Here is a 22,537-nt window from a genome sequence, read left to right on the forward strand (position 1 = left end):
GGAGATGCAGTATGTATGTAATGAAACAACTGACCCATAGAAAAGAAGGCTATTTTGCCATTTGCTGCCCTTCATTCACTTTTTTTTTTTAACTTCAAAAACCAGAATTTTATAACCGGCAGAGACATTTCCGTTACATTAAAAACAACAAAATATCTAGAAATAAACTTAACCAAGGAGGTTACCCATACTCTGAAAACTAAAATGACATAAAGAAATGGAAAGATATCTTCTGCTCTTGGACTGGAAGAATCAACACTATCAAAATGACCACACTACCCAAAGCAATCCATAGATCCAACGCAACCCCCATCAAAATACTTGCGACATTCCTCACAGAACAAGAACAAACAATCCCAAAATTTATAAGGAAAAATAAAAAGATCCCGAATAGCCAAAACAATCTTTTGTAGGTCTCTCTCTCTCTCTTTTTCCCTCTCTTTCTTCTATCTGTTCTCTTTTCTTATAGTTTGATGACTAGAGAAGTTCCTTTAACATTTGTTGTAAAGCTGGTTTGGTGGTCCTGAAATCTTTTATCTTTTGTTTATCTGTGAAGCTTTTGATTTCTCCACCAAATCTGAATGACAGCCTTGCTGGATAGAGTATTCTTGGTTGTAAGTTTCCCCCTTGCATCACTTTAAATATATCATGCCACTCCCTTCTCGCCTGTAGAGTTTCTGCTGAAAAATCAGCTGATAACCTTATGGGACTTCCCTTGTATGTTATTCATTGCTTTTCTCCTGCTAGTTTTAATATTTTCTCCTTATCCTTAATTGTTGTCAATTTGATTACTATGTGCCTTGGTGTGTTCCTCTGTGGGTTGATTCTGTGTGGAACTCTCTGAGCTTCCTGGACTTGGGTGACTGTTTCCCTTCCCAAGTTGGGGAAGTTTTCGGTTACTATCTCTCCAAAAGTTTTCTCAGGTCCTTTCTCTCTCTCTTTTCTTTCTGGGACCCCTATAATGCAAATATTAGTGCACTTCATGTTGTCCCAGAGTTCTTTTAAACTATCCTCATTTCTTTTCATTCTTTTTTCTTTTTTCTGTTCTGCAGTAGTGATTTCTACTAATCTGTCTTCTAGCTTATTGATCAGTTCTTCTGCCTCATTTAGTCTTTTCTTCGTTCTTTCTAGTGTGTTATTCATTTCTGTGATTTTATTCTTCAACTCTGTTTGGGTATTCTTTATATTTTCAAACTTTGCTAAAAACTTCACTCTGTGCATCTATATTCCTCTTGAGTTCTCTGAACATCTTGGCCATCATTACTTTAAACTCTTTCTCAGATAAATTGCCTATCTCCTCATCCCTTATTTCTTCTTCTGGAATTTTATCTTGTGCCTTGGCCTGGGAGATATTCCTCTGCTGCCTTATATTGTCTATCTTTCTATTTGTATTTTTAGGTAGGTTAGTTATGTTTCTTGATCTTGGAGAGGTGGCCCTCTGTGGGAGACATCCTATGCGTCCCAGCAGTACATTCCTCTCTTGTCACCCAAAGGCCAGGGTGCAGCAGGTCCCAGTGTACAATCTGGCCTGTTTGTGGATTCCTTCCACAGCCTTTGGGATTGCTGTTTTCTTATTTCTGGTATCTGCCCCTAGTGGATGAGGCTAGACTAGAGGCTTATGCAGGTTTCCTGGCAGGAGGAGCCAGTGCCTGCCCACTGCTGGGTGAAGTTTGGTCCTGGACCTCTGGTGAGTAGGGCCATGTCTAGAGTTGTTTGTGGCTTAGAAAGTCTCCTGATGTTGTTTAGCCTGAGGCTTCTGTACAGGCTGTTGGGTGGGGCTAGTTCTTGGAGCTAATGATCCAATCAAGATGTCAGCCTCCAGGAAAGCTCATGTAGATAAGTTTGTGTCCCTTAAGAACTAGTCCTGGAGATCATGTCATATCACTGTAAGTAAATCTTGCCTATCCATTTTAAATGTTGCCAAGTATCCATTGTGAGGAAGTACTATATTTTATTCAAGTAGTCCTCTATGGGTAGGCATTGGTGTGGCTCCCAATCTTTTGCTGATATATGCCACAAATAAGCTTATACCAAAGTAATTTAAAGTTAAGAAGTATATCTTTAGTATAGAGTTCCAGAAAGATTGCTGGGTTCAAGGTTAAGTACATACGTATTTTCACTGAACATCAGCAAATTCCACTCCATTGAGGTTCTACCAGTTCTCATTACCACCTGCATTGTATACGAATTTATATTCACCATAATCTCGCTAAGAGAGTGTGATACATTTGATAGATTAAAGAGGGCTGCAACTTCTTTAACACTCCATCCCTTGTAATGATTAATTTTGTGTATCAGTTTGACTGGGCTAATGGATGCCCAGATAGCTGCTAAAACATGATTTCTGGGTATGTCTGTGAGGGTGTTTCTGGAAGAGATTAGCATTTGAATCAGTAGACTGACTAAAAAAGGTTACCCTCACCAGTGCATGTGTGCATCATCAAATCACTGAGGGCCTAAATTGTACAAAAAGGCAGAGGAAGGGCAAATTTGCTTTCACTGCTTGAGCTGAGACATCATTTTCTCTGCCCTTGGATATCAGTGCCCCTGGTTCTCGAGGCTTTGAATTTGAACTGGGTCTTACACTATCAACTCCTCTGATTCTTAGGTCTCCAGACTCAGAAAGAATTACACCACCAGCTCTCCTGGTTCTCCATCTTGCAGATGGCAGACCAGAAATTCTCAGCCTCTATAATCACACGAGCACATACTCTATCAGTTATAGTTCTCTGAAGAATCTGGACTAACACAGATTTTAATACCAGGAGTGGTTTTAGAGGAACTAAATTTAAAGGATGAGTTTTCTGACTTGGTTCTGGGGTTTCTAAAATTGGCTCTCTAATCTGATTAAAGACTCTAATGGCTCTTTCTAGTAGTAAAGAGAGCACTGATAGTCCATGATGAGCTGTCGATTAAAGATATGCAATGTATCAGCATTGGAAACTCCTAATGAACTACTATATGAAGCAGAGAGAAAAGTGACTCTTTATATGATACTTTTGGACATTTTTTGAAAACTAAAGGATAAATGACGTTGATTGGTTGCCTAATGTTGCTGGACAAAGTGGTGAAAGAACCAAGGGATCCCAATTCCCAGCTCAAGTGCTCCATAAATGACCTAAGAGCTCCTATGCATGCCCTGAGAGCCTTAGCTCTTGGAGCCACAGGGCTGAAATTGGTGAAAATCAAATACAGAACCTCATTTTGCCACTAGCTAAATTACAACAGAAATTGAACTCCTAGCCTCACAGGGTGTCTACTGTTAGAGTGAAGGGACTGATTAGGAAAGAACAAGATCCTATAAATTGGGATAGGGATGTATAGGAAAACCCTGATGAAACTGAAGACATTCAGCCTTCTCTAATGAGTCTTCTTGACCAGGGGAAGAGCTCCCCCACTCCCAGTGGAATTGGCCTCCCCACTCCCAGAAGCAACAGCCTCCCCACTCACAGTGACAGCAGCTTTTCTATCTCCATCTGAGGAATTAACCTTGCATTGCCTAAGAAAACAGTAATGCCCTCTCCTGAGATAGCTGCCATGCAAGACAATGCTGGTTCTCCTCAGGGCCCACTCCACCACCCCTCTCCACTTCCAGACCTGAAGAGTCAAGGGCCAACAGACCCCTAAAGTGTGACCCATGAGGAGGTGCACTATATTCCAAAAGAACTATTTGAGTTTTCAAATTTATACAAGCAGACATCCAGAGAACATGTGTGGGAGTGGATTCTAAGGGTGTAGGACATAATGGTGAAGGGACGTAAAGTTAGGTCAGGCCGAATTTATTGATATGGGCTCACTAAGCTAAGATCCTGCATTTAATGTTGTAGCTCAGGGAGTTAGAAAGGGCTCTAACAATTTGTTGGTTATTTAACTGAAACATGACCAAAAGAAGGCCAACTGGAAATGCCCAACCTCCCTTGGTTTAATGTAGAGGAAGGGACCCAGAAGCTTAGGGAGATTGAAATGTTAGAGTGAACTTGTCATTTAGGGCCCACTTACCTACACTAGGAGGGTCCAGAGGACATACCTTTCACTAATATTTTGAGAAATAAATTTGTGAGGGGAGTCCAACATCTCTGAAGGGTTCCATGATGGCCCTTCTCTGGAGGACAGATCTTAGAGTGGGAACCACAGCTGTTCAACTGGGAAACCTAGATGCAATGGGAATATATGGATCTTAGGGTGGCAGGGCCCAAGTGGCAGCACTCAACCACCAAAGACAAGGTAGGCATGGTTACTGTAATGAACAGCAGAGCCAAAGCAGCCATTAGAATAGTCTGGCTCATGCAAACCTATGGTGTTTGCTAGTTACTCATGATGTTCCTAGAAATGAAATAGAAATTCTTTATCTACATATGCAGAAAGCCTCTGAGTCAAGTGCACAAAAGTCTAACACAAATCACAAAAACAGTCACAGCCACTTAATCAATTCCCAGAGTTGAGCCAGTTTACATGAATGAATGAGAGGACAGGTCCTCCTGAGGAAGGACTCTACTACACTAATGAAAATTTATACAGTTAACTTTTCTCCCAGCCTTCCTGAGAGGGGCCTGTGGCCTTTTACCAGGGTAACTGTACACTGGGGAAAAGGAAATAATCATACTTTTCAGAGACTGCCAGACACTGCCTCTGAACTGACTCTGATTCCAGAAGACCCAAAACATCACTGTTGCCCTCCAGTCAGAGTAGACACTTATGGAGGTCAGGTGATCGGTGGAATTTTAGCTCAGGCTCATCTCACAGTAGGTCCACTGGCTCTCTGAATCCACCCTGTGGTTATTTCCCCAGTTGCAGAATGCATAATTGGAATAGACATATTTAGCAGCTGGAAAAATCCTTACATTGGTTCCCTATTTGTGTAGTGAGGGCTACTATGGTAGAAAAGGCCAAGTGGAAGCCATTAGTACTGTCTCTACTCAGGAAAATAGTAAACCAAAAGTAATACCACATCCCTGGAGGGATCCCAGAGATCAGTGCCACCATCCAGGACTTGAAGGATGCAGTAGTGATTCATACCACATCCTCATTCAACTCAGTCTGACCCATGCAGAAGACAGATGGATCTTGGAGAATGACAGTGGATTATTTTATTGTATGCTTAACCAGGTGGTGATTCCAATTGCAGCTGCCGTAGCAGATGCGGTTTCATTGCCTGAGCAAATTAACACATCCCCTGGTACCTTGTATGCAGCTATTGACGTGGCAAATGCCTTTTCTCCATACCTGTCCATTATGCCCACTGGAAGCAGTTTGCTCTCAACTGGCAAGGCCAGCAATACACACACTGTTCTCCCTCAGAGGCATATCAACCCTCCAGTTCTATGTCATAATTCAGTGTGCAAGAATCTCAGTCACCTTTTCCTTCCAAAAGGTATCATACTGGCCCATTGTATTGATGGCATTATTGCTGATTAGACCTAGTGAGTAAGAAGAAGTAACTACTCCAGGCTCTTTGGTAAGACATTTGCATGTCAGAGGGTGGGAAATAAGTCTGATTAAAACTTACTTCTACATCAGTGGAATTTTTAGGGGTCCTGTGGTGTGGAGCATGACAAGATATCCCTTCTAAGATAAAGAGTAAGTTCTGTCTGGCTCTCCTACAACCAAGAAAGAGGCACAATACCTAGTGGGCCTGTTTGGCTTTGGGGGGCAACATATTCCTCATTTGGGTGTGTTACTCCAGTACGTTTGCCTGACCTGAAAAACTGCTAGTTTTGAGTGGGACCCAGAAGAAGAGAAAGCTCTGCCACAGGTTTAGGCTGCTATGTACGCTGCTCTGCTCCTTGGGCCATATGATTCAATCCATTCAGATCCAATGGGGCCTGAGGTATCAGTGGCTGGTAGGGATGCTGCTTTGTCAGGCCCCTATAGGGGAGTCACAGTGCAGGCCTTTAAGATTTTGGAGCAAGCCTCTGCCATCAGAGGCTTTGAATAACTGCTCTCCTGTTGAGAAGCAGCTCTTGGCCTGTTACTGGACCATACCAGATACTGAATGCCTGATGATGGGCCACCAAGTTAGCACACAACCTGAGCTGCCCATCACCGTGGGTATCATCTGACCCACCATGCTATAAAGTGGGCCTGCACAGCAACACTGCATCATCAAATCGAAGGGATACACACAAGGTCAGGCCCGAGCAGGGCCTTGAAGGGCCTTGAAGGGCCTGCACGTACAGCCTCATGGAGAGTTCCCTGTGATCAGCTGACAGGGGAAGAGAAGACCCAGGCCTGATTCACAGACGGTTCTCTGTGATACGCGTGCACCACCTGAATGTGGACAGCTACAACACTATGGCCCTTCTCTGGGACGTCCCCGAAGGCCAGCGATGAAGGGAAGTTCTCCCAATGGACAGAATTTCGGGTAGTGCACCTAGTTGTGCACATTGCTTGCACGGAGAAATGGCCAGATCTGTGATTATATACCAGTTAATGGGCTGTGGCCAATGGTTTGGCTGCATGGTCAGGGACATGGCTGGAACATGATTTGAAAATTGGTGATGAAGAAATATGGGAAAGAGGTATGTGGATAGATCTCTCTGTATGGGCAAAAAAAAATGAAGATATTTGTGCCCCTTGTGGGTGTTCACAAAAGGGTCACCTCAACAGAAGATTTTAATAACCAAGTGGATAGGATGACCCATTCTATGGATACCAGCCAGCCTCTTTTCCCAGCCACCCATCATTACCCAATGGGCTCATAAACAAAGTGACCATAATGGTTGGCAGCTATACATGGGCTCAGCAACATGGACTTCCACTCACCAAGGATGGCCAGGCAACAGCCACTACTAACTGCCCGATCTGAACTGGCATAGACCAACGCTGAGCTCTCAATATGGCAACATTTCCTAGGATGATCAGCCAGCTGATCAGCCAGCCAGTAGGTGCATGTCAGAAGGTGGTTCATTACACTGGACTGCTTCCAGTATAGAAGGGGAAGCATTTTATTCTTACTGGAATAGACAGTCTGGATAAAATTTGCCTTTCCTGCACCCAGTACTTCTGCCAAAGATACTATCCATGGACTTAAAAAATACCTTAACAACCATCGTGGTTTTCCACACAGCATTGTTTCTGATCACTTCACAGAAAAAGAAATACAGCAATGGGTCCATGCTCATAGAATTCACTGGTCTTACCATGTTTCCCACCACCCTGAAGCAGCTGTCTTGACAGAATGGTGGAATGGCCTTTTGAAGACTCTGTTACAGTGCCAGCTAGGTGCCAATACCTTTCAGAGTGGAGGCAAGGTTCTCCAGAAGGCTGTATATGCTCTGAATCAGTGTCCAATATATGGTGCTGTTTCTCCCATGCCCAGGATTCATGAATCCAGAAATCAAGAGGTGGAAATGGAAGTGACACCACTCATTATTAACCTGCATTTCCCACTAGCAAAATGTTTGCTTCCTGTTCCTGTGACTTTATGCTTTGGTGGCCTAGAGGACTTACTCCTAGAGGGAGGAATGCTTCCACTAGGAGACACAACAATGATTCCATTAATTGGACAGCCACCTGGCCAATCTGTGTTCCTCACACCTCTGAATCAATAGGCAATGAATGGAGCTACGGTGATGGCTGTGGTGACTGATCCTGATTACCAAGGAGGAAACTGGTAGAGACAAGGAAGAGTATGTCTGGAATACAGGAAATACCTTAGGGTATCTCTTAGTGTTACCATACCCTGTGATTAAGGTCAATGGAAAACTACACTAGCCCAATCCAAGCAGGACATCAAGAAGAATAAACATCTTTCAAGGGCTTTACTTCCTCTTCTGGGGAAAGGGTGAATATATAAATCCCCATATCCTATTGGTTGTTTCTCTGGGGAACACTAATACAGGTACCATTCCAGGATGGACTGTACACACTAAACCGGAGATCTTTATGTGGGTCTGGGAACCAGGGGCTGGCAGTAGGAGTGGCACCACTTACCATCACTCCCTTTGATTCACTGGGGTGTTTTATGCTTCCTGTCCCCTACAACTCTGGGCTCCGCAGGGTTGCCAAATGGGTCATATTTTCACCAGAGGACAAAAGTAGAGTCCCAGTGGAAGTATAAGGTGCCACCTGGGTGTTTTGGGTTCCTTGTGTCCCTGTAGTAGCAAGCAGAGGTGTTAAAGTCTTGATAGGCATAACTGAGCCCAGTCATTGAGAGGAGGTAGGGCTACTGTTATATGATGGGGGCACAGGACATATGTGTGAAACCCAGGTGATCTCCTTAGGTACGTCTTTGTATTCCCTAGCTCTATTGTGACTATAAATGGATAGATTCCACAATCCCAGCCTGAGCAAGGCATGGGAACAGGTGCTTTAAAGATAAGGGCCTGGGTAACATTCAGGTTAACATCCAACCAAAGTCATCAGAATGCCATCTAGAGAAGAGGGAAACTAGAATGGATAGTGGAGGAGAGAGACAATAAGTATCAATTTCAGCCCCAGTACCAAATACAGTAGTAGGGTCTGTGCTTCACCCCACTAATGCCCCTCTTCTGTGGTTCCCTACAGGCAGAGATGCCTGCCAGAATCCTGGAGGAGCAGCTTCCAGAACTTACCAGGAAAAGCTGATTAGAGCAATGCAAAAATCAGACTGGAGGAATTTCCACATGAGCCACCTTCATCCTCCCTTCCAGGAAAGTCTTGCTGACCAGCTGCTGGGATTCTGATCAGCAGAGAGCCCCCAGATGTTAGCTCTCTGGGGTCAGCCTCAGTTGCAGGGAGGTGCATGACCAAGCTCTCACCCTTCCCAGGGCACTCCACATCCAGTGAATGAGCAGGGGAAGGATATGAAGACCAGACCTTTTTGGCCCAATTCAAGACTAGTCTGTCAGGCAATATTCATCCCAGAGCTTGCTCCCAGGTTGGCCAAGGCTATGATGTAGTACTGTTTCTCACCTGCACAACTGACTTCCTCACCCTTTCTCTCTAAACTCTAATTCAGTGTCTGCTGCTGGAGAACTTGAACTATCACAACAAAGTAACTACTGAAAGCACCTAGCAGCCGTAGGGCCAAGAGAACAAAGGAAAGAAGCTGGGTTCTTTCAAGGACTGATGATTAAAGGAGAAGGGACAAGAGCTCTGAGGAGGTCAAGTGACCAGCTGCTGCTGTTGATTCAGAGAAGGACCACCCTGCTAACCCCAGAGCTGCAGTTCAGCTCTCTGAAAGTGTCAGTGGCCAACTGGTGCTGGTAATTCTAATGAAGAACGAGGACGGTTCTAACAGTCAACAAAACTGGAATCTAAAACCAAACACGGCTACCAGAGTGAGGGTCCCTGGCAAAATGACAGAGTAACTTTTAGCACACAAGAAAGTAAATTCCCTTCCCCCTTCATTCAGCATTCCAGGCTACTACTGCTCTCCCTTTTGGCACAGCAACCTGGAAAAGAGCTAGCAAAACAGAAGTGAGGTATGTAGCAGCATACCCTGGGTATTACATTTTAAGAGTACAAAGGTGGGAGGAGGTTTACAACGAATAGATGTTAGCTTAAAAATGTGACTTTGCTCAGGAAACACAAAGAGATGATTTCCAGGCAAAAAAATGAACTTTTAATATAGCTTAAAACACTGAAGAGTAAGTAAGAACATGCTAGGAATCCTTCAGTGTAATATTAATGCTTATGATCCTGACATGAGGAATCCTTAAATTTTTTCTTGTTAAACAGCCAGACTTGCCCTAATGCTTCTCTATTAAAAGAAAAACTACAGACTTTTTTTTTTAATGAAGCAGGAGCCTTAGTCATCTTCTTCCTCCTCCATCTCTTCTTCTTCCATTTCTTTTTCTTCCATCTTCTCCTCCTCCTTTTCCTTTTTAAGTTTCTTATAAAGCACAAAGAAGCAAGATAAAAATAAAGAAATCAAAGAAATAAGCCACAATAATGACTGGCTCCCCCTCTTCCCTTCTGCTTCTTCTGCTTGGGGATTAGAAGGCAGGTTGCTGTCATTACTACTTGCATTGCTTTGGTGCTTGCAGTCGGGAGGTGCCCATCCAGGGTTGCAGTGGCACTGCTGTTTATTATCGCAGATCCCCTTCATGTGGCAGGTCTCAGGCTGACAGGCTTGTGACGTACGAACCATACTGACACACTTGTTGTGGATGCATATCTTTTCTGGACCACACACTGTGCCATCTTTCACTCGACCGATATCAGGTATGGACATCCCTAAATGATAATCGGTGCCCCAGCAAGTGGTGTTATTCAAGTGAAACTGATGCACTGTGGAATGTTCTACCAGATTAGGAATTACTCCCACATTTTCACACTGAACTCTCCCACATAGGATATCAGGGACCTTACATTTTACATATACTGTGTTTTTGATACCACAGTGACCAAATCGATTTCCTTGGGTGTTGACTTCTTTGTAGCAACTCTGAGATGCACTCTTTGCATCTTTGCCAAAAATCTTCTTGCACTGTTCATCACGGTTATTACATCTCTTCTGATAGCAGTAGGCACTGTCATCACTACAGGGAATCCCATCCTGCCTATATACATCTTCTGGGCACTGATGAGATGTCCCACTGCACCACTCTGGAAGGTCACATTCACTGACCTGACGTCTACAGAGTTCCCCTGATGGCATGAACTTGCAGTCTTTGCAACAAAGCCCAAAAGCACAAGTGGCCCCAGGCTTCAGAGTGCAGTTCAATAGACAGCAGGGATCATTTGTGCACTGCTCTGTGGTTCCACAGTCACACTCCTCTCCTTCTTCGACCACAAGGTTCCCACAATACTGCAGCCTAAAGATATTCCCTGGATATGGAGGAGAGTAAAGACATAATCCATTACTGATAACATTGTCCAAATACTGGGCATAACTGCAGTTGCTGAATTTGTTTGTCACCTGTCTGGTAGGAAACATTATGCACCCCTGAAGTCCACACACACACCACTGATCATCATGCTGCATACCTAAATTATGGCCAAGTTCATGGGTCACAACCAGTGCAAAACTATACAGACTCTCATCTTCAAAAACATCAACTCCACTATTAAAAGGACGCTGACATATTCCGCCAACGTAGGCAACTCCAAGTTTTACACCAAATGATTTTTTTATGAGAAGATGGGCAGCATCATGTGGCAGTCGGTCATCAAGGCCATAAAACTTCCAAAGAGCAAAATCCTCAAGCATCGTATCTATGTCATCGATGGCAATTAGGTTTCCTTCAGTCCAGATTTCAATCCCAGTTAAAGTTACATCAATGTCAAGAGTGTCATACAAGGTATCTATTATATTGACAGCATCGACTATTTCACGCTGTACCACTGACTCATTACTTTGTGAGTGAACGAATCGAAGATTGTCCACGACCACTACGAACTCAAGAAACCGCAAGTGGGTCCACCAGCCCAAGTAAGAACTTTGCATCAGAGTGAAATTATGCAACTTTTGTGACTCCAGTTGGCGTGCTATTTCGTCTTCTGTTAACCCACATCTCATAGGTGGGAATTGTGTATCATCACTGTCTATCTTATACACCAGGTGTTCAAATGTAGCAGAAAACCTAACTGGCTCAATTTCATAAGCAAGATCATTTATCTGTAGTATTCCCCGAAAACCTCCAGAACAGGTACTGAGAGCAACCAGGGACTCAGGAACCCCTTCCACATAGCCATGATAGTAGCAGTCATCAGAAACATAAGGCTGATCCTGGCGGAGGGCACGCTGGTCTGTGTAGGTGAACACTGGGAGGTGTCTGGAAACCAAGAACTTCTTGACCCTCATGTGGACAATATGTCTTTGGCCCCCAAACCGCATGCTGTAGGAGAGCCAGCCTGGAGCCTTTGCATTTCTGTCCCTGCCAGGCGCCTTCAAGGGGATCACCAATTCTTGGTAGAAGTGCTGGGAAGGCTTGGCCCAAGAGTGGCCAGAAATGGACAGAGACACCCCAAGCCAGAGCAGCAGAAGGGTGACTCTGATGTGCATCAGGGCCTCACCCACTGCCATTATGGAGCCATCTGCCCAGGGCAGAAGAGGACAGGGCATCAGGCACTACTGGTCCGGCTCCTCCCTCTGAGCTGTTCAGGATGCAGGGCTGAACTTTATGGATCTGTGTCCTGGAAGAGTTGGACCATCAGAGCTGCAGTGCTGAAAGTGAAAATAGAAAAAAAAAAAAAAAAAAAGCTAGAATGGGGTGGTTGGGGTAGGGAGGATGGGAGAGAGAGAAAAGAAGGTGATCTCAACTGGAACAAAGCTTGAATCAATAAAATGCCTAAGACTGTCTCATATATATGTAAGGGCAAGGAGTGAGGGAAGAGCAGGTTTCCAGGGAAAAAGATGAAGGAAATTGATCATAAGTGGGTAATTACTCTACTTGATGAGGATTCGTTACATACTCTTCTCTAAACATGAAAGCTGACATGACATTTTCCATATTAAAAAAGATTGACATCTGACTCTCAATTTCTCCTCCACCCAAAAATTTCCTGGTACCCTGCTATCTTCAGCAAGCTTGTGAACACCACAAAAACAAAACAAAACAAAAAAAACTCACCATTTTTTGTCCCTTTATTCAGACATTTTGCTCCATCTCCCCTTTTCTTCCATAGATATCTAGTCCCCATCCTATTTGAAGTTAGCAGTCAAAGTAAACCTCACTTAAGGGACTCATTAGTTTTGGGAGAGCCCCTCCAATCAAGACAGATTTTTATTTTATAATGCATTCTTATCTGCAGAAAACCCCTGGGCATTCAAAGGAAGGCAGCCATTCTGATGGAGTAATAGAGAATGAGGCTGCTATTTTGGGGACAAGGCAACAGCCGACTTACAGAAGCATCTCTCCAGTCAGCCCAGCTGCATCATGTCCTCAATCATAAAAGACTTGTTTTGGCTGTGTAAATATAGATTCAATTTTATATTTTACATGGCTGGTGAGAAAGCTAGATTGAGGAATTTAAAACAAGAGTCATTTCATTAAAATGTTCAAAGATCACAATTCAAATGGACTTACTTCATTCCTGTTGAAAACATACATTTTAGCTCAGGTAAAAGCTAATTCTGCTCATTTGCTGACTTTCAGTATCAATAAATGCTTAATATCTGAAAACAAAAGTTAAAATAAATTTGGAGACACACTTGAAAATGTACTGGTGGCCTCAGTATTCTAAATAGGGACACAAATGGGATCAGCAGTATAGAGCATGAGAAATATCCTCAGCATTATGATGTCAAAAACACCTGTATACATTTGCATATTTTTCCAGAACTAACGGATGACTACCAGAAGCCAGGAATACTAGACGAAACCTCTTAGGGAAAGCATCTCTGACACAGGTAAAAGCCTAATGACCAGATTTCCTTTCCAGGTCTCTTCGTGATATTCTTAGTATCTCCTACAGATTTGGGGATATTAAGATGGAAATGTGTGAGTTTGAAGAGGATTATTAAAGTATCATAAAGAGGAAAATATATTAAGCTTCATCAGAAATATGACATGGTAATAATACAAAAGCTCAAGGTAGAGAATGTTTGAGGCATACCAGTCTTTGTCACTATTGCATTACTCCAAAGACAAGTCCTGAAGGAACACCACATTACCACTGATTTTGTAAACCAGAGTCACTCCAAAGCCCTTCCTTTCTAACATTACCAGCACTTCAAGCAGCCTGAGAATCTTCCTGTGTCAGTAATTAACTGTTTCTTCAATTTCCAGCAGCTATTTCAAACTCCTCAAAATCTCTACTTTACCGTGTCTCCATTCACTCTTAGTCACAGCTAATTTAGGGTTTCTCAAACTTAGGTCACAAACCATACAGGGTCATGAAAGCAATTTAGTGAGCCACAATAAAATGAAAGAACAAGAAATACCAGAGAGCTTTGCACAGATCACTGTCACCTGACAGTACCTGTCGTCACGGAAGCTACAGCAGCATTCTGATGACACCTCTTATGCTGATTACGAACTCTTTTCCGAACCCCAAAACTAAAATGTACTTTGTCTATGCAGCTGGAGATGAGAATCCATACATTGCCCCATTTCTAGCTGGCTTCCTGAAGAGTTTGTCAAGAAGGGCACAAGAGAGAATAAATGACAAAAGGAGACGACAAGGAACTCTACCTGTTTGCCTGCAGCTACTTGCAGTGACCCTCCTGCACCTTGCTCTTGTGGCAGGAGTTGGGTACTACATTCCCAGACCCAGCTCCATCAAGCCCTATCAAAGGTACCCAGTGGACAATGCTCCCTCATCAGAAGTCTCAGAACCAGACGGACAGAGCCTCCCATAGTACCCTGGGCAACCCACACCAGTTAGCCACTGCCTCTTCCTCAGATGTTCCAGGTTATACCACAAAGTTCCTTGACACAAGCCCCATGCAGGTAGCACCTCTCAGAGATCTGAGTCCGAGTTTTGGAGGACCTTCTTCCAAGTCCCTAAGGAACCAGCACAAGCTCAGCATTACCTTACAAGAGGTACAGCTATCAACTCCACACTACCCCTTTTTTCAGTTCCTAAATTACCAGCATCACCTAGACTGGTAATGCCCTATCTTCTACAGTCCAGGTCCAGATCTATGAGGCTCATTATGAGAGCTTCTAGGTTATGACAACCCCAACCTCTCCCCTTTGTTCCCCCAATCTTAGGGGTGGAACTCCTTCTGGCAACTCATACTTCTGTGTACCTCCGTTGTTCCCCTTTTACCTTTTCAGTCCTCTAATACCATTTCAAGAATTCCCTATATTAATTATTCTTGGTGGGTTTCTCTTTTCTGGATTAGATCTTGACAGATACAGGACCTGGTACCAAGATGCTGTCAAGAGGGACAGACAGAATGGGACTCTCAGATTGACCTGGACATGCCCATGGCCTTAACACACTGCTGAACTCCTGCTGAATGGGGAATAAGCATGTAGTAGTATCACAATTAATTTAATTACCACTTAATGTTGACTGTGAAGTGCTCTATTGAACCAAGTGTGTGGGGGACCAAGGGAGGGCTGTGATGATGCCTGTAAGCATCTCAAGGACTGAGAGGTGGAATTGCCATACTGCATTCTAATGTAGATTTTGCACAATGAGACAATGAGGCTCAAGGTTCTAAATTCTCAGCTCAGATCGCTGATAACGGTGGACCTAAAACAATCTCTCATTTATTTTAGCCACAGGGCCAATTTCAAAGGAAATCAAAATTTAACTGTGGAGTTACAGAATCACAGCATAAGTTGAAAACTGAAGTAGGAAATTTGATTGAGAAAGGAAAAACCTTGACATTTGAAAACAGGAATTCCAGGTGGACTGGGTTGGTTCTGAGTATCCAAATCCTCCCAAGCATCTCTGAGTCTCCCTTACCAGGGAGGGAGCCTTGACCTCTCCTATATGAGAAGTCTAGCCACCTCCAGCTGGAGAGATTGTAATTAGCTCAGGAAATTATCCTGCTAGTGTATGACTAGTGTCTTCGAGACATACTCCTACTGCCCTTTATCGGCTCTAAGTGTAAATCAGAATCTAATTCAACATGCTCCAGAGGAACAGGTTCAACATCTGAATGGAGAGGAAAGGACTTCTACTCTAAAACAATGACAATAGTTTACTAATTTATATTGGCAAAAGAAAGGAAACAAATTATATTAATTATAGAAAAGATGAAGTACTTACATATAAAGATATGTTTAATATGGTAAAACTCAACAGGAATTTGTACCTACTTAACAAATAGCTTTGAGATACAGAAAGCAAATGTTGACAGAACAAAAACGAGAAAGAGAAAAATTCAGAATCTACTTGTAGGTATTAACACACTCCTTTCAGCAATGGATAGATCAGATCCAAAAAAAAAAAATGAAGAAGTAGAAGATTTAAGCAAAGTTAATCAAATTAACCTCACTGACACATATAAAACTCTACAGGCAAAAATGGAGAATACTCGTTAGGTTCAAATGCACACGATATTTACCAAAATAGATGATACCCGTGGTCATAAGGGAAGTCTTAACAAATGGTAATTAAATTTGCATAATGTATGTTCCTGACCTGTGGAATTAAAAAATAAAATTGTATAAAAGAAAAAGAACTAGACAATAGTCATTTGCTTCAAAGTTAAAGAACAGCCAGTCTTCTAAATAAGCCACGCTCCAGATATGATTAAAATATGTAATTGAAAATATTTTGCTCTGAATGAAAATATAATATATTAAACTTACAGAATGTAGTTAAAGTAATGCTTACATGGAAATTTTTGGCTTTGGGGTATACATTAGAAAAGGAGAAAGACAAAGTATTTTACATAAGATATAAGGTCACAAAGCTAGGAATATAAAAACTAATTAATATATTTAACAGCAGAATTAAGAAATAGAGAGTATAAAACAATGACATAAAAAACAAATATTAAAAAGGTAATCAAAGCCAAAAATTGGTTCCTTGTAAAGAACTGACAAACACCTAGCAATATTGATCAAGAACTAAATTGAGAAAACATAGTATCTATTCATAAAGACATTTTTAAAAGAGCATAAAACAACTTTATGTCAATAAATTTGAAAATTTTAGCAATATGGGAAAATCCCTTGAAAAACCAAACTAACAAAATTTACAAAAGTTAATAAGAAAACTAAATGGTTATCTATTAGAAATTGGATCTATAGTAAAACTATAAATTAAAAATAATATATCTTTTCACAAAACCTCTAGTACAGTGGATTCTTCAAAGTGTTTTTGAGGTAATAAAAAATGACTGAATAATGATAAATCAGAGATACATCCTTATCAAGCTTGACTAATAAAGCTTTAATTGTTTCAACAATAGTAATCTAAGAGCAGCTGATTGAGTTTTGGGGAATTACAAACATTTGTGCCATGATTAAACCTTTGATGATACAGGAATGGTATCAGTTACACCTATATTTAACTCACCTGTTTCACATCTACAAGTGGGTTGATCTTCAAGAGTTACCACTGATTTTCCTAAACTAGGCAAGGGTGATTGTAATTATACTGGCTATTTCAGTTTTGATTTCTTTACTAAACAACCCAACATAACCAAATCTGTTATGAAGTTAGTTATGAAGGGTCAAAAGCAAAAGATAAACCATGTGAACCCTAAGATATAAGAAGTAAACAATGCGAACATTACAAAAACAAACCATATTAAAAGATGACAAGGTACTGACAGAAATAAAGAGGTATAAATCAAGGTAATGGGAAGCATATTTAATAGGTTAAAAAGGGCTATTCCACAGTGTTTCGTATGCACCTAATAGCGTAGCTTCAAAATATATGAAGCACGAGTTGAGACATTAAAAAGAAGAAATGAAAAATCTAGGATATTTGAAGATGTTTACTCAAAACAAGCAGCCAAAAATAAGTAAAGACAGAGAATAAATTAAACATTAATCAAACTGACCTAATTGATACATATAAAACACTACACTCAAAAATCACAGAATACACATTATTTTCAAATGTATGTAGGGCATTTACCAAAATTGATGAAATCTGTAGCCATATCCATCAGTCCTCAGAAGGTCCATTTAAACAAGCTGATAGTGTCTTATTAAGCAGTACATCTTGTGCATGTGAAAACAAATTCACCCCCTCCTACCTCTTTCTTCAGCTAATGGAAAACTGTTAAGCTAAGCTGAGACAAAGAGACCACTGGCTTTTGTCTACCAGCTTAATAATAAACTGTTTAATGTGAGGTTTCAGGCGCGCTTTGTTTTGCCTCTTTAAATTATGACGTGCACAAACTTTCTTTTCAATGCAATGCATCTAAAGTTTTGATACCTGTAACTTATGTTTCTTGGTTGTGATTTGTTTAAGAATCACGGATTTATTTTTTGTAACTCTGGCTATTGTCCTTGTGTATCCTGACAGCGCCAAGTGCGTCGGCCCAAGTCAATTAAGATGGGTGATTATGAAATGCCAGACTTCTAAGTTAAATGTTTTGGAATTCAATGGGTAAATAAATGCTGCTTTGGGGATTTTTTTTTAAAGATTCTTTTTGTTTGTTCCTAAACAAAAAGAATACAAATTGCACAAATTGCCCTTCCAGTTTCCACTCTGACGTGTAAAGAGCTTGTTTTCCCACCCTCACAAAAAGCAAAAAGCTAAACAGACTGAAAATCACTGACTGTCCTTAGGTCCATCAGAGAAATGAGGCCACAGGGCAAACTTGAGAGACAGGCTAACACAAAGAATACAAATAAGCTCACCTGAAACAGAAGTGGCTGGAGCCAGTGACACTTAAACGATGACTTTAACAAATTTTTGGAGCTTAAGTGTAGATTAGCATCAGAGTTAAAAACTTGGGGGCCCACTCTAAAGGGAGCCCCTACATTGCTGTAAGTTTGACTGCCTGGAAACCTACCAAATTCTCATAGTAAACACCAGGAAAAAATTCACCATGTGTTTGACCAAGAAGAGAAAAGTGATTTTTTTGATATATGGCAAGAGTAACAGTAACCATTTTGAAATACACGCAGAGTGTCCTCAAAACAAAGGTTAACCAGCAAAGGAAAAGACTTCACCAGAGCCTTATTCAACTTGAAGGCAAGAATATACAATATAAAGACAGTCTCTTCAGCAAGCGGTGTTGCGAAAACTGGACAGCAGCATGTAAATCAATGAACTTAGAACACTCCCACAAACCATACACAAAAATAAACTTAAAATGGTTTAAAGATTTAAATATAGGATAAGACACTATAAACCTCTTGGAAGAAAATATAGGCAAAACTTTCTCAGACATAAATCTTAGCAATATTCTCCTAGGGCAGTCTACCCAGGCAATAGAAATAAAAGTAAAAATAAACAATGGGACCTAATTAAACTTAAAAGATTTTGCACAGCAAAGGAATCCATAAGCAAAACAAAAAGACAACCTACAGAATGGGAGAATATATTTGCAAATGATGTGCCTGACAAAGGTTTCATTTCCAGAATATATAAACAGCTCATACAACTTAATAACAACAACAAACAACCCAATCCAAAAATGGGTGGAAGACCTAAGACCTAAATAAGCAATTCTCCAGTGAAGACATACAAATGGCCAATAGGCACATGAAAAAATGTTCAATATCACTATTTATCAGAGAAATACAAATCAAAACTACAATGAGATATCACCTCACACCAGGCAGAATGTCCATCATTCAAAAGTCTACAAACAATAATTGCTGGAGAGGGTGTGGAGAAAATGAAACCCTCCTACAGTGTTGGTAGGAATGTAATTTGGTGCAGCCACAATGGAGGGCAATATGGAAATCCCTTAAAAAATTAAAAATAGAATAAGTGTATGATCCAGCAATCCCATTCCTGGCATATATCCAGGAAAAATATAATTCAAAAAGACACATGCACCCCAGTGTTTACAATAGCACTATTTACAATAGCCAAGACGTGGAAACAACCTAAATATCCATCAACAGATGACTGGATAAAGAAGTTGTGGTACATTTATACAATGGAATACTACTCAGCCATAAAAAAATAACATAATGCCATTTGCAGTAACATGCACAGGCCTGGAGATTGTCATTCTAAGTGAAGTAAACGAGAAAGAGAAAGAAAAATTCCGTATGATATTGCTTATATGTCAAATCTAAAAAAACAAAACAAAATCAAAAACAAAACACAAATAAACTTATCTACAAAACAGAAACAGACTCGCGGCCATAGGGAACAAACTTATGGTTACCAGAAGGGAAAGGAGGTAGGAAGGGATAAATTGGAAATTTGAAAATTACACCTCTTGGGGAGTAATGGAAATGTTAGCTATTTTGATTGTGGTGGTTGTTTCATGAATGTATACATCTATCAAAATTCATCCAATTGTACATCTTAAATATGTGTAGTTTGCTGTACAGGAACAATAAAGGTGTTAAAAAAAATAGATGAAAATCTTCCAGAAAAAAAAAAAAAAAAAGAAAGAAAGAAAGAAAGAAAAAGAAAAATGCAAATCAATCAATGTGATACACCACATGAGCAAAAGAAAGGACAAAAACCACATGATCATCTCAATAGATGAAGAAAAAAAGCATTTGATAAACTTCAACATCCATTCATGATAAAAACTTACCTAAGTGGGTATAGAGGGAACATGTATCAACATAATAAAAGGAATCCAATTGGAAGGGAAGAGGTACAACTGTCACTGTATGTAGATGACATGGTACTACATCTAGAAAACTAAACACTCCACACAAAAAACGATTAGAACTGATAAATCCAGCAAGGTAGCAGGACACAATTAACATACAGAAACCTGTTGCATTTCCTTACACTGACAATGAGACATCAGAAAAGGAAAGTAAAAACATAATCGCTTTTAAAATCTTATCAAAAGTAAAATAAAATACTTCAGAATAAACCTGACCAAGGAGGTAAAAGACTTACATGTAGAGAACTATAAAAATGGCCATACTACCCAAAGCAATCTACAGATTTAATGCGATCCCTATCAAATTATCCAGGACATTTTTCACAGAAATAGAACAGATAATCCTAAAATTTACATAAAATCACAAAAGACCCAGAACTGCCAAAGCAACACTGAAGAAAAAGAACAAGGCTGGAGGCATAACCCTCCCAGACTTCAGACCATACTACAAAAACTATAGTAATTAAAACAATTTTATACAAACATTCCAAAAAAACTGAAGAGGAGGAAATACGTCCCAATTAGTTCTTTGCAGCCCTGATGTGAAAGTCAGATATAAACATTACATTGATACAAAAATTCAGACCAATGTCCCTCATGAACATAGATGGCAAAATCCTAAACAAAATGTTTGCAAATGAACTCAACAATATATAAAATGGCTAATACATCATGAGCAAATGATGTTTATCCTACGGATACTGGGCTGGTCTGAAAAGCTATCAATGTATGTTACCATATTAGCAAACTGAAAATGAATAATCATATTGAGACAGGAAGACAGGAGTAGAGCCATTTTAGAAAAGGATGGAGGGAACGGCCTGGAGCACACAGGCCTAAGAAGCCCAGTAAAACAAAGTGCCTGAAGGCTTGGGTCTTTGACACAATAACTAGAGACTCACAGGAGTAAAAGCTTAACTCTTTCTCTGTTCCACTGAAGTATGTACATAGTTTCCAGAGGACAAAATCTGGGCTATAAATCAACCACAGAGCAGAATCACAGAACTTCTAGCTCCCTGAAAGATATAGATAAAGGCCTGACACACATTCCTAAATTGTTTTTGCAGGAAACAGACCCCCATCAGAGGAAAACTGCAGACTGCAAGCACGTAGACCCCAGACCAACTGAAACTAGAAGCCTGATGATGCTCAGAACTTTACTTTGATACCAACCAATCTGAGAATTGAGCACAAGCTGATCAGGTGCCCTGTGGCCCCCTCCCTCAATCTGCCTTTAAAAGCCTTTCCCTAAAAGTCCTTAGGGAGTTAACACTCTTTCGCTCTCTCCCTTGCGCACAAGGGAGAGAATAAAAAGTACTACGTGACTAAGAATCTTGTAGGAGCAATATTCATGTCTATGGTATTCATGTCTATGGTATTCCAAGAATCTGGAGAAAGCCTGGTAATGTATGATCACATCAACAGATCAAAAAAATCATTTGACAAAATCCGACATCCATTCCTAACAATAACTCTCAGAAAACTGGCAATAGAAGGTAACCTTTCAACATGATAAAGGGCATTTATGTAAAAATCTACAGCCAGTGGTAAAAGTCCAAATATCTTCCCCTAAGATCAGAAACCAGACAAGGTAGACACTACCTCTATTCAACATTGTACCAGATGTTCTGGCCAGTGCAATCAGGCAAGAAAAAGAAATAAAAGGATTCAAGATTAGAAAGGAATATTTTAAATTATCTTTATTTAGAGATAGCATTATAGATGTCTATGTAGAAACCTGATGGAATCTACAAAAAAAAAAGCTACTAGAACTAATAAATTTAGCAAGTACAAAGGATTCAAGATGAATATGCAATAATCAATCCTATTTTTATATACTAGCAATGAACAATTAGACATTAAACTTTTTAAAGAATACTATTACCCAGCACAAAAAAATTAAATACTTACTAATAATTCTGACAAAAGTTGTGAGACTCGTAACTTAAAAACTGTAAACATCACTGACAGAAATTGACATCAACCTAAATAAGTGGAGTGATCTTATCCATTGATCTGAATAATTAATATCATTAAGATGTCAATTTTTCCCAAAGTGATCAGTTCAATCCAAGGTTTTTCTGGTAGAATTTGGCAAACTGATTCTAAAATTCACATAGAAATGCAAAGGATCTAGAATAACCAAACCCACTTTGAAAAAGAAGAAAAAGTTGGAAGACTACCACTATCTGATTTCAAGACATATAAAGTTATTGTACACAAAACAGTGGGGTATTTGTATAATGATACACAAAAAGATCAACAGAAGAAAGAGACTAGAACTAGATCCTCACGAATATGGACGGCAGATTTTGACAAATGTGCAAAGTTAAATCACTGGAGAAAGGATAGTCTTTTTACATACAGTGCTGGAACAACTGAATGCAAAACAAAACAAAAGGACTTAATTTCATATCTTGCACCACATTAAAAAAAAAT

General features: G+C 40.4%; 1 protein-coding gene and 1 long non-coding RNA gene across 2 annotated transcripts in view; one reads left to right on the top strand and one right to left on the bottom strand.

The window, feature by feature from the left end:
* The window catches only part of LOC135321323 (uncharacterized), a 79,037-nt gene extending 62,976 nt beyond the window's left edge, over nucleotides 1-16,061 (top strand). The window contains exons 2-3 of the long non-coding RNA XR_010381023.1: nucleotides 13,207-13,276; nucleotides 13,950-16,061. This is a non-coding gene — a long non-coding RNA (uncharacterized LOC135321323). The remainder of the gene's footprint in view (nucleotides 1-13,206; nucleotides 13,277-13,949) is intronic.
* Nucleotides 9,381-12,009, bottom strand: LOC105086256 (disintegrin and metalloproteinase domain-containing protein 20). The gene has a single exon (XM_031453960.2). It carries the CDS (start codon nucleotides 11,987-11,989, stop codon nucleotides 9,731-9,733), a length of 2,259 nt encoding a protein of 752 aa, XP_031309820.1. The 5' UTR covers nucleotides 11,990-12,009; the 3' UTR covers nucleotides 9,381-9,730.
* Nucleotides 16,062-22,537: the final 6,476 nt, after the last annotated feature.

This window comes from Camelus dromedarius, chromosome 5 (assembly GCF_036321535.1).
Source record: "Camelus dromedarius isolate mCamDro1 chromosome 5, mCamDro1.pat, whole genome shotgun sequence".
Lineage (NCBI taxonomy): Eukaryota > Metazoa > Chordata > Mammalia > Artiodactyla > Camelidae > Camelus > Camelus dromedarius.

What these genes read in the sequence shown, in the direction of transcription:
- LOC105086256 (XM_031453960.2), bottom strand. Translation starts at nt 11,989, where the DNA reads ATGCCCTGTCCTCTTCTGCCCTGGGCAGATGGCTCCATAATGGCAGTG.